General features: G+C 43.3%; 1 protein-coding gene across 1 annotated transcript in view; it reads right to left on the bottom strand.

Moving 5' to 3' along the window:
* The window catches only part of PATJ (PATJ crumbs cell polarity complex component), a 129782-nt gene that overhangs the window by 77847 nt on the left and 39427 nt on the right, over nt 1-12508 (bottom strand). The window contains exons 16-22 of the mRNA XM_088522420.1: nt 8712-8921; nt 7669-7776; nt 4985-5356; nt 3695-3815; nt 1834-1987; nt 652-723; nt 90-267 (exon numbers count right to left, since the gene is read on the bottom strand). Of these exons, the coding sequence (XP_088378546.1) occupies nt 90-267; nt 652-723; nt 1834-1987; nt 3695-3815; nt 4985-5356; nt 7669-7776; nt 8712-8921 (1215 nt within the window). The remainder of the gene's footprint in view (nt 1-89; nt 268-651; nt 724-1833; nt 1988-3694; nt 3816-4984; nt 5357-7668; nt 7777-8711; nt 8922-12508) is intronic.

Below are 12508 nucleotides of genomic sequence, written 5' to 3' on the forward strand. Positions count from 1 at the left end.
TCATAAAATACTTCACGAAGCTGTGGCAGTATTTTGTTCTTCCCACCCCCAAAGCTATCTCAGTCAATCTTTATTTGTTAAAAAAGTACCTCCAGTATTTTATCTCCAGTTTTTAAAGCCCGTGTTCTTCCTGCTGGGCTGTCCTCCAAGACGTGTTTGATAAAGATCCCTTTAAGCTCCTCTCCATTCTTCAGGCGCTTTATGACAGTTTGTCCACCAACAATGCTGATTCCAAGAGACACGCGAGGGTCTCGGAAGATCTCAACACTGAAAAATGCATGCAATAGTTTAACAGTTTGAAGTAACTTTTGAAGTTAAGTGCAAAGCCTTAAATAAATGCAACCTTTTGGTCTTTCAAGAAGATTTAACAGCATATGGATAAAGCAGATACCTAAGAATGGTCTCAAAATAAGTGTTTGTGCAGATACCTAAGAATGGTCTCAAAATAAGTGTTTGTTTATCCCGAGCAGACCTCACCCTACAAACACAACAAAATTTTGCTGCCAGCGCAAGACCACTGCCCTTCCAACAGGCTTTCACTTTAGAGGAACTCTGGGCAAACAGGTGGGTTTGGAAGTAAACGAACTCGGGCTCTTTCACAGCAGAAAAGACATAAGGTAAATGAGAAATAGGTCAACTATATCAACATACGTCCGTGGTGGTCCCCAATGGCTGAAGTTGGGAGTTTCTTCTCCTTCGCCTTCTTCTCTCTCAGGTAACTCACTAATTGGGAGCAGAGGGAGGAAAGGAATAAAAAATAAAAAAGTCACCACACCTGCCAGGCCACAATTCCTTTCACATTTGTATCTGGCACTATGAGCTATGCCTCCTCACACCATCCTGTTTAAATCTGCTGCTTTAACCCATTCTAAATAGCTATTCAAGCAATTTATATTTACTTACTAATTAGTCTGCTGTGATTCTTCTAGAGTGATATACAGATGTTGAAAACCAGGCCAGATGACCAGAAAGCCAAATGTGATACAACTGGGAGAACAGATTCTGTGCAGTCCACTAAACACCCCAGAGTGCGTGGTAATTAAACTATGTATTACTCAAGAAATAGGAAATATTAAATTGCATGCCCCACAAGAAGTTTCAAAGAATATACTTTTGCACAGATTTTCTGCAGATCCTCAAAGCTGTAAATGGTAAACTCTTACACTGCAAAAAACAAAATAGGATGTTGTGCTGGAGAAATAATCCTTTCTCTATTTATTGAGTTGCTTTCATCCAGAGAGATTAAACTAGGAAAGCACTGAGGATGATTCAACAGGCCCCAAAAGCAGATCCCACTCATGGACTATCGGCCAGAGGAATTATAGGATACCTGACATATGTGGCATGTATTTATTACCTCTGCCAGCTCAAGGCTTCTTAGCAGCACAGGCAAGAAATTGTTTTTCTTGTATAGCTCTGTGAGCCACAAGTAAACTGCCATCCCAAAAGGATGAGGGAAAAGGAAAGAGGAAAGGACAGAGCTGTGATAAGGAGCTAATGGCAGAGCTCTCAGCAGGAATGACCGTTACCACTGCTCCATACAGCTTTCCTCCACCACATCCCTTCTGGCTCTCTGCACAGCCTGGCATAAGGGAAGCAGGTGGCAGAGCCATAGGCACTTTCCTGTCCCAGTGCTCAGGGAGAAGGAACACAGCAAGCAGAGATTCAGAACGACCTGCAGAATTCAGCTCCTTGCACAGAAGTCAGAGGACTGGCCACCACCACCGTAGGCACTGCAGCTTCATGCAGCTTCTAACAGCTCATCAGCAAAGCAGGGAGCAAGCTGACAGGATAACTGAAAGTTATCTCAAAACTGAAACCCTTTCGCCGTACCTGTACAATGCTGTTCTAGACTGAGGTAAGGCAGTTCCTCTCCCATAATCCCGATTCTTAGAAAAAATACAATTGTCCTCTTTCAGTTCCTTTTCAGTCACTTCTGGGTCAACAGGAAGCACAGGTACCTTTGAGTCCAACAGAAGCCTCGTATCTGAAGAAGAAAAGGTAGAGACGTAAACATCTGCTTCTTCTGTGCCTGCACCTGGCAATGCACCTTGGAAATAAGTCCCTTAGCTCGTCATGTTCCAGATATGAATGTTGCATGATGATCAGGAGACTTGGAGAGATAAAAAACGTATCTTCTTGAATAAAATTTAAGTAACACTAACCATTTTTTTACAGCACCTTGCATCTGACATACCTTCTGACATACCTACTCGGGCAGGAGCAGAAAATGCCGAATCGTTGCGGAACACAGACCAGCTGAGGTGCACGAGAAATGATCCGCACAAAAACACACACTTGGAAACACCAAATTCCCCCATTCCACATGCAAAGGGAACACTGCAAGCAGATTCATGCTCCAGCATGGCAGCCCACACACTGGGGAAAATGGATGTCGTTTTGGTGCCATTAATATCAACATTAATTAAGCCACCACAGCTCCTTGCCAGAGTCATTAGTCTGCCAGTGTGGCTTATACACCCAACAGTGAGAGAGATTTGGGTGACAAAAAAGGCAAAAAACAAAAACACAAAACCAACCTCCTTTCTCCCAACAAGCAAGTGCCATCCCAGGCAGGCTCATAAATTAGTCCCTCGATAGTGTACCAAATTCCAACTGTTAATTTAGGGAAAAAAATAATTAGGCCCTGAAGAAATGGCTCAAAACACGTTCAACATAATGAAACATCACCAATTCAGATCAGATCTGAAAAAAGGCTTGTTAAAAATTCCATCCCAGCCTCTTCTCGCTCCCTCTCCAAGGAACCACTTGGAACATCTCAGCATGTTTGTTGCCATTCCTATTGCCTGACCAGGTTGCTCCCTGCTCCAATTAAGATAGGGGACAGAAGGCTAAAACACAGGCAGCCTAGTGGAGGGATTCAGATCCAGCAAGGAAAATCCTTGTGCACAGGGAGAACGATCCCACTGCATTGAGAGGCAGCGTGGAGACTGAAGTCAGAGTTCAGTGACCAGAGGAACTGCCCTCACCAAGAAGGAGACACTTTGCTCCTCAGCACAGATTGCCACCGCAGAAAAACTTGACTCAAGGTGACAGAGCCTTGGATCAGGTTGTCCACAAAGGCAAAGTCTCCTTCTCTGGAGATCTTCAAAACCTGCCTGGATCAGATCCTGCGCAACGTGCTCTTGGTGACCCTGCTTGTGCAGAGGGGTTGGACTAGATCATGTCCGAAGATCCGTTCCAGCCTTAATCAGTCTGTGATTAAAAAACATGATGCAGCACAATCACCTACCATGGAGCTCACTTGCAAACACTGGGAGCGGTAAAATTACCCTGTGAGCCTGTACCAGTCCCTCTCCACCGCAACCTATTGTAAGTATGAAAACCTAAAAAAAATCAGCAGTCAAATGTGACAAAAGGCAAATTCCTGAAAGAATGTGTGTAGTCCTGCTGGGGACACAGCTACACACTGCTTCTCCACTAGCAGGACAAAGCAAAGCCCTGCAGCTGCAGGCACTTTTCCCTATTATTGTGGCAATGGTAGGGAAATATCTGGAGGCAGAAGCAGGATCATGAAGGTGGAATCTGTTTGAAGCTCAACTGCCCTGAGTCTGTAGAACTCTTCATTTGAATATTATATCATTCAAAAAATTGAACATAAATTTGTGGTTTGGTATGAAAGCTAAATTTTCTAAATAAGAAATTAAAATATAAGAAAAAGCTTCTTACAAACCTAAATCCATCTTGTTCTTTGCTCCTGGCTGGGCAATTTCAGTATCAAAAATGCCTGTCTGATAGCTGCTGTCTGCTGTGGTTCCAGAAGACCGGGAACTTACACTGGCATTTTCTTCATACTGCATGGATAAGAAAAAACAAAGTTAGGAAACACCAGTATTTACATAGCAGTATTTGATATAAAAGTGGATTTTGCAGCAAACATTGAGATTCTGAGCTACATTCACAATTATTTACTCAGGTAACTATGAAATGCTAACTGCTCATCTAAGCACTATATTGAAGAGAAACGTGAAAAAATAGTATGCACAACTACAGCATAAAACAATTGTCACATCTTTTTACAAGTCTTTAATCCAGACAAGAATTTATTGACTTTTCAAATTTGTTGTTTTTAAGTGCAAACATATGGATTGCATATTGTGTACTGTAGTATAAAAGGGGCACTTGAAAACACATTTTAGCCTATTTTTATATGTATAGGCTAAAATACAGTGCAAAAGGGGAGAAAACAGATAATCCTGAAATTCTGTTGGTGGCTGTGATTTTAAATCCATTTTTGTTTCTGTTTCTTCATATAAAAGCACACCTCAGAGCTGCTGCATGAAGGGCCATTATCATCACTTTTTTGTTTAGCAAGTGAATGAACAAAGATCAAAAGGGGAAAAAAGACCTCAGAGCACTTGAGGAGGATGCATAAACAAGAGTTTGGCAATATCCCCAAAGCTGTCTCTGCTTCTGCTCCTTTATCCCCCAGGATCCTCGTTACAATTGCTTCCCCTGTATCATTTTGTGCTCAACCGCAGTATCATCTGGCTCACGGAATTGATCAGGATTAAAAATAAGGAGGAAAACAGGAGCTTCTTTCACTGTCTTTGTTGCTGAAGCCCCTGGATTATTACAATCGTGACCTGACCTAACCTTCTGCTATTACCAAAATGCACCAAATGAGCAGAGCTTGCAAAAAATGAATGAGTCAGAAGTCAGAGATAGGAAAAGGATCTTTCCCATCTCTGGAAAGTGTGCAGGATGTCTGTAAATGAACCGACCAGGGTGCATATCATTCAAGCACATAAATGCGCAGACACCAAGAGAGAACCTTCCCCAATGTTATAACAGGAGTATTTGTAAAATAGCAATCAAAATGTAACTCTGTACAAAAGCAGTTGGAGGTACCAAGTTCTAACCTAGTAATTACACAAAAGAAGCTCCATACAGATTTTAGTGCTTGACAGGTAGGTGCTCACTGTTAGGATACGGCACTGGGACCCCCCTCAGCTCTCCTTACCGCCAGCTCTTTAGTGAGCAGATATTCCAGGGACTGTTTTCGACCGAAGCCAACACTAGCTCTTACGTCTTGTCCTGTATTCATCTCAAGCTTATTTGCCCATTGCTCTGCTAAGCCAAGGTCCTCCTCTGAAGTTGCCTTCTGTCCACCAGACACGTTGTACTTCATGAAGTCAGAATCTACTTCATACTCGTCATCTACCAACATTTCCCGCTCTTCATCTACTTCTGCTCGAGGTTTCAGAAATTCATGCATTTCCCAGGACTCCTTCTCATACTCCATGTCCTTTTGAGGAAGCTGAAATGACCTTCCCAAATCCAAAATTGGTTCATCAATGAGCTCTTCTTTAAAAGGCGTTTCATCTCTGAAGCCCTGTGCAAAACATTACAGTAATACAGATTTCATATTATGGTTCTTTCCAACTCTTTGAATTCGTTTTAGCCAGGCCCTAGATGCCCTGCACCCTTTTCCCTAGCAGTACATGCATGGCCCTCCCTGAGGGAGGGACATCTCCCTGTACCCAGGTCAGGGCTGTCACTTTAAAACACCCTCCCTTGACCCAGCATCAAGGTGGCCTGAGGAACTGAAGAGAAGAAGGGCTAATTCCTGCTCCCTGTCTCACATCCCTGCTGTTTTCAATAGAAGACTGCACAGTTTCCAGTGCAGAGCAAGGCACGATAGAACCCAAAGAAAAGGTCTTTGAATCCACTACCTGAGACACCTTGCCCAAGGCCTTGTCCCATTCCTCCCCAGTTTCACACCATCTCTTCTCCTGAACGGAGCGCACACGACAACCCCTTCCTTGCCAAGGGCCGCCAAGGAGCTGCTCCCAAACCTTCCCAAGCACCAAAGCTACATATTCAGGGGTACTGATCCCAAGTGTTTTATAGCTCCTTCCTGCCCGTTCCCAGACTCCCCAAAGGGCTTCGTTCTCTCCAAACCAGGATCCTGTTTTGGTAGGTTAGTCCAGATAGAAAAGAGGAGGCAGGCGAGCACAGCAGGAACAGGGCAGCAGCCTTGGCCAGCACAAGCACAGAACATCAGCAATGCAGAAGTCACCGCATTTTTCAAAGGCATTAAATATTCCTTTAATGCATCTGCCCTGTTGTCTTCTGTATGAAAAAGTACCCGGTCTGAAGGGTCTCATTTCACTCCAGCGGCACCGCTCCCTGAGCCCTGCTCCTCTGCGAGAGGCACCAACTCCAGCGTTATATAACGGAGCTGACTTAGCCCCGAGACCAGCAGCAATTTGTATCACCCATCTCCTGATACAGCACTTAGCCCTGGGTAATCACACGCTGCTGCACTGCAGTAGCAGACGCTACCAACAGCGCAGGAAGCACCGCAAATACGACAGTAAAGTCTACGTTGCAGCAGAGAAAAGGCTTGAGTTCCTGTATAGTTTTTTCCTAACAAAAAAAGCCTTTTTTGTCAGCGCTACGGCACAACATAGCGGTGCAGGCCATCATGACGCACCCTTCTTGGCGCTTATACGAGTGGATAGGATAATAAATGGATGGAAATTTTATATCTCTAAGTTCCTGCCAAAGTCATGGTATATAAGGTAATACACAGCGAGATATCTCTACTTTTATAAAATAAAAATTGATCATTCTAGTCTCTGCATTCAGCAGGTCTTTTATTTGAAGAAAATATTTAAAATAATAGCATTAGATTTGTTTTATGAAGTAGAGAAGCTATTTGGGCTGGCAGAGGACAACTATCTATCAAGAACACCCCTGGTGCTCCATTCTGTAACATGAAAATCAGCAAAGACGATGGCCAGGCTAATTTCTAGATGGGATATCTACCTCTACCACATCATATTGCTTCTCTTGGTCATTCTAATTATTGCTGCAGTATTATGGACTGGTTTGTGTTTAAGATTGGTTCTGTTTAAAGACAGGTAGGTGGGCCTAAGATGTTAACATGGAAATTTAGAATTTATTTTTATCACCAAGTTGCAGTTCTGGATGATCCTTTACTAATTTTCAGTTTAAAAAGAACGCAGTTACCAAGATGAATTCCTTTATGTTTGCAAAGCATTTGAGCAGATGGAAATCCAAAAAGATCCACATCTCTCATCCTACACAGATCAGCATTGCAATGGTATTGCCTATTACCCTCCTATCTGAGTTTCTCACTACCCTCAGTGCCTTAGCTTCCCGTAATAAACAGATTACTCAAAAATATGAGAGTAACTGAGAAAGAGATTAAAGAAATTACTCAAGAGCTCATAGCAAGTCTATGAAGAACAGATTTAAAGCTTGCATTGTACACTGGATTTTATTTTTTGCTTCCTTACATGTGTTCTGCTTCCACATTTTACTTTCTTCCAAAAGCCAAAGGCAAAAAAAAAAAAAAAAAAAAAAAAAAAGAGAGAGAGAAAAAAGGAGGTTACTAGTAATGTAGCATTCCTATTTCACATCCAAGGTAACCTGAGGTATTTTAACAATATAATAAATTTAATAAAGCCCAGAATCTGCATCTGTAAGCACCATTTAGTGTTCACAGCACAATTAAGTCTTGTTAAGATTTCCATCTAAATTAGGCTCTAACAGCTATCAAGTTAATCACAGATTCAAAACTGACCTCCATACAAAATTGAAGTTTTCTGTTTTCTGACTTTAAAACTATTTGTTGCCCCTAAAAACTTAAGTTGAACCAAAAAAGTAGCCAAATACCTGTGGTGCTTCAAGTATTATTGAGAAATTATCTACTGATTCTGGAGATCCAGGGCTGGTTTTAACATTGCTGGGATCCATGTTGCACATGTCATCTTTGCTTTCTCCCTAAGAAAGGCAATAAGAAACGCTAAGTCAGGAAAACACATCCAAAAAAATTCCACGTTGCCAAAAAAAATGAAGAGAGAAGTCACAGTTGTAAAAGAGGAGAAAAATTAAAGAAGAAGAAAGAGGTCCCAGAAATGGAGAAGGTAAACAAAATAGTTTTTACTCTTTTAAGATGCCAGTACATATATAGTAAAAATAATTTAGGACAAGACAACAAATACAAGGATATGAACATCAAAATAAAACTTTTTTCTTTTTTTTTTTTTAAAAAAAAGGAAAGAATGTATTTAACAGCCTTTCCTAATAGCATTCCTATTTCACCACTCCTTTATCAGTTTGAATTACAAGCACTTTCTATTAGATGGTGCTTTACTTTAATTAATTTTGCCTGGGTGCCCTTGATGAACAATGCAGCAGTGTTCTCAGGTAAACTACTGTCTGCTCCAAAGCCCTGCGTCCAGAGAAAGGAAATTGTACTTGAATTTACAGTCTTGACCTCAAACAGATTAAGTTTCTTTGATGTCAGTGGAACTTAAGCAAGCGCTTTGCATCGTCTTGGAGAGAAATGGCTTTGGCACATATTTAAATGATTTGCCAAACTGCTGGAACCACAATAGAGCTGTGTTCAGGCCAGTGCACATCCAGCTTTGCCCAGACACATCCTCTGATCCCATCTGCACGTTCCTTCAGAAGAGCTCGAGAACACTGGTTTTGCAGTCAGACTTCTTGGATATATAGCTGCCCATGCATATTTTCATGTCCTGACATATTTTCAGCTGTCTGGAGTTTTGGTATGTGTATATGGAGCATGTATTGCAACTTTGCTGTTTTCTACATGTATACATACTTCTGCCTTGAATTTCCCAGAAAAATACAGCAACACTGTCAATGCATATCACAGAACGAGGAGGAAAAAAATTAAAATCAGCTCTTACCACCAAAGGTTTGCAGATTCCAAGAGAAACTGTACCCGGTGGCACAGATTTCAACACTTCCACTGCCTGTGCTAACGTGGCACGGTCCAAAGACTTCTCATTTACAAAAACCAAGCGGTCACCTGGCAGAAGCTCCCCTCCACGCTCAGCTACTCCACCTGCCACCAAAGAGCTGATCACGATGGCTGTTTTCATCGGATCTAAGGGATCCTAGAAAAAGAAAAAAAACAGCCCCACCAACAAAAAGGTGATTTGTTTATTCTTTATTTTGAATATATACAGAGCTGCCAAACACTGTTTTATGCTACCAAACTGAACCTTGGTAAGACATTCAAAAAGACAGTCTACAAATACAGTCAAGTCTTAGAGTTTTAAGAAAGGAAGGCTGGCAGCAGGAGTACGTAGTGATGAAGACAGTAATGTGAAACAGAAAAGAAGAAAAAAATCCCAAATATATTATACACACTGGAAAGACTGTGAATTGATATGAAGATATTCACCCCACTTAGATTTTTCCCAACATTTACCTTTGCACTGTACCATGTAGCATTTCTATCAAATATTCAGTCATTACATTTAAAAAATACATCCTCAATGCAGTAAAATGATCAAAATTTATTATGTAGTGGCTGAAAGATACACAAAATATATGGTCAGGTTATTTTTCTAGGATTAAAACTACCCTTTCTCCCCCTTACTAAGTGCTCATAAAGTTTGTAAGTGCTCCTGGTATGCAGTGTATTTTCAACTGCATAATAATATATTATTTTTCCCTCAGGACTTGCATCTCATTCAGGCCATGGGAGGGATCAAAAAGGGCAAAATTCAACTCAAAGACCACCATGAATTCAGCACCTCAGTGTTGACTTGAAAACAGGAAGGCTTTTTAACTCTTTATTTTTATGCAACTATGCATTGCTTTCCAAAGGAGCTTTTCTTTTAAGAATGTGCAAACATATGAGGCAATGAATGCAGCATCTGTAAGCGCCCCAAATTAGAGAAGTCTAAATTAGAGGTCAGTAGGAAGAATTATGCTGAAAATGAAGGCCAATATTATACATTAGTAATAATTCTCTCTTATTCGGCCAAATTGGCTTTGAAGAGCTGAGTGTTGGAGCTGTAAACAGTCCCCGCTGCCCTTTGTGGACAAACAGTGGCGGCTTTGCCGGCCCGTCCCGCCAGCGCCACGTGCCTCCCCACGACAGCTGCCCGCGGAACAAACACTCCGTTTGACACTGACTTTGGGGATTTTTAGAGTTTTTGGTCCTGTTCTGCTGCAAAATAAACACAGCCTTTTGGACTCCTCAAGTGAGGCGGTGTCTGCGGTAGGAGACTCAGCCAGCAAGGGCTCCCCACATGGCTTCATCTCGCCCTGCAAACAAGGTTTATGGTGGTTCCCTAAACGGGCAAACTCTCTCCCAGCAAAACTGCACCTTTGCTGACACTACAGCATTTATACTATGATTTTTGCTGGCTTAGTTATACTGTCTAAAAGAAAAAAAAAAAAAAAAAACCACAACTCAGCACCCACAGCACTCATCTTTCCTGCTGCAGATAAGATGCCAATAATTCGCAAGTAAAACAGTGACTGAGAACGTGGGAGAACCAAGTTCAAATTCTTGTTCTATCTGATCCAAAGCTTTTTCGATCCCAGATCAGAATCACTCAAGTAGGACACTCAAGTGGAATCTCACCACCAGATTCTCCTAAGTGGCCTAACCACAGTATTTCTGAGAAATCTTTCCTATTTTCACTGAAATCGGCAGGTTACAGTTCACTTAAATCTTACTGAAAGGGTTCCATTCTGCTCTAATCTTCATCTAAAATGGACAGAGACCCTACAGAGCTCCTATGTAGTAAAGCTTCAACACCTCACATGCATGACCATAAGCCACACATTGGAATTGCCTTATGAGGAGCTGCAAAAGAAATCTTAAAAAAGGGCCATATTAAAAACTGTTGAACTGGCAAATGCAAAATAGAGGCCTCCTTTTATAGGATCTAATTACACTTCTGTTTTCAAGCAGAGGGAGCTATTGTACAGGAAGAGAAGAGCAACGCAGCCGACCCAGCGACAGGGTTAAGTTCAGCAAGTCGAGCAGCGCTGCAGAAAAGCTCAACCTTCCTCACCAGCAACGACTGCCACCAGGAATGCAATAAAAATCGCTTTTGAAAATACAGACCTACCAAATCCTAAGGTGTAATCATTAATGCATATTCTCTGCAAATTAGCAGAAGCTGTCACAGCTGTGCCCTGCACCCTGATCTCTTATTAAAAGAGGAGGAATGTTTTGGGTTTTTTTAGGGGGGTTGTCTTAGGGCTTTCCTCTAAATGAAAGGAGCCCTGTTAAACAAGACCTGCTAAAACAAGACAGCAAACACTGAATTTGTATTCACATCTTGTAAATACAACTAGACCAGGTGCTTTGGCTTTGTTTTTAGCAGACGCCAGTGCTGGCAGCAGGCTGATAAACAGGCTCCAACTGCAACGGTGTCCAAAGGGGTGTCCCGGGGGGCTCCAGGGGCCACGTCTCCGTGACCAGAGCCACTAGCTCCACACCGGGTTACAAAGGACACTGGTGGGGTCCACACACCTACCCTGAGGCTCCGGGCTCCTTTGCCTCGGCTCGTGATAAGCTGCCAGATCACTGTGATTTTTAGTCCTGGCAGGACCAGGGTTCAGTCACTTTTTTGATGTAAAAGGCTCATTTAACCAAGTAGAATTTACAGGCTGGGAGGAAAACGGACTAAAAACAGAGAGGTAATGCTGCTGTAGGGGTATTCCCCTGGGTTACGGAAGGGACTCGACCTGAGGAGTTTAAGGAAGTTGGATTCCCTGCAGGATTGTGCAGCGGCAATGGAGCGCGTGCAGGAGCGGGGACATCACAGTGGCACCTCTGCCTGAGGCAGGTGTTTTAAAAGGGGTACAAAGGGGCTTGGCCTGTCCACAGAGAACTTAAATTTCCGCGTACTGCGCCAAGGAATCCTGTAGGAGCAAGGAAGTTCCTAAAGTAACAGCACCAACGAGTAAAGCTACAACAAGGCAAAACCTCCTCGCTCCTAAGAGCCAAGACAAGCTCTCTTATTTTTTTTTAAAAGGATTACATATCCAAAAATCGCCACTTATACAAGTGATCAAAGCTGACCATTGCAACGCACTCCCAGCAGCCCAGGACGTGGCCTCCCAGTAACCCTTTAAGGAACCCGTATGTTGTAGCTGTTGTCCTTCCCTTTGTGCTCGAGCCAGCCACAGAGTATATGAACTTGTTTAAAATAGTCGCCCTTTATTCACACTTAGCACACCATATATTTAACAGCACTGAACCGTGGGCTTTCCCTTCCCCCCTACCACTCCTCATCAAAATGCACAAGTGTTTCCTGGAGCCCAGGTGTCAAATTTTCCTCCGTATTTTCAGAGCCTCGTTTGTTCTGGATTAGCGCCGCAGAGCCAGGCAGGGGCCACGGCAGTTGCTGCCTCTGGGACGCCGGGATCCCGGGCTGCACGACGGCTCTCCCCAAGCCGGGCCCTGCCGCGGCCGCTCCGCCAGGCCTTCCCACGGGCGCCGCGGATCCGCACGCGGCTTCCCTAGGAAACACAACCGCAAATGCGACCCACAGGGATCACCCGTGTCGCGCATCCTGGGAAACTAAACTCGGAACCGCTGCCGCCTTCGCGGGGGTTACCCGCCCCGGAGATCTCCGCCGGGGCCGTCAGAGGGCACTGCAGGCCAGGAGCAGCTCCGGCGCTTCCAGTGCGGCCCAGTTTGCCCAGCAGCCATGGGAGCAGCCCTCACACA

This window comes from Tinamus guttatus, unplaced genomic scaffold (assembly GCF_059628265.1).
Source record: "Tinamus guttatus ecotype Peru unplaced genomic scaffold, ASM5962826v1 Tinamus_guttatus_pri_ptg000153l, whole genome shotgun sequence".
In the NCBI taxonomy this organism is placed as follows: Eukaryota; Metazoa; Chordata; class Aves; order Tinamiformes; family Tinamidae; genus Tinamus; species Tinamus guttatus.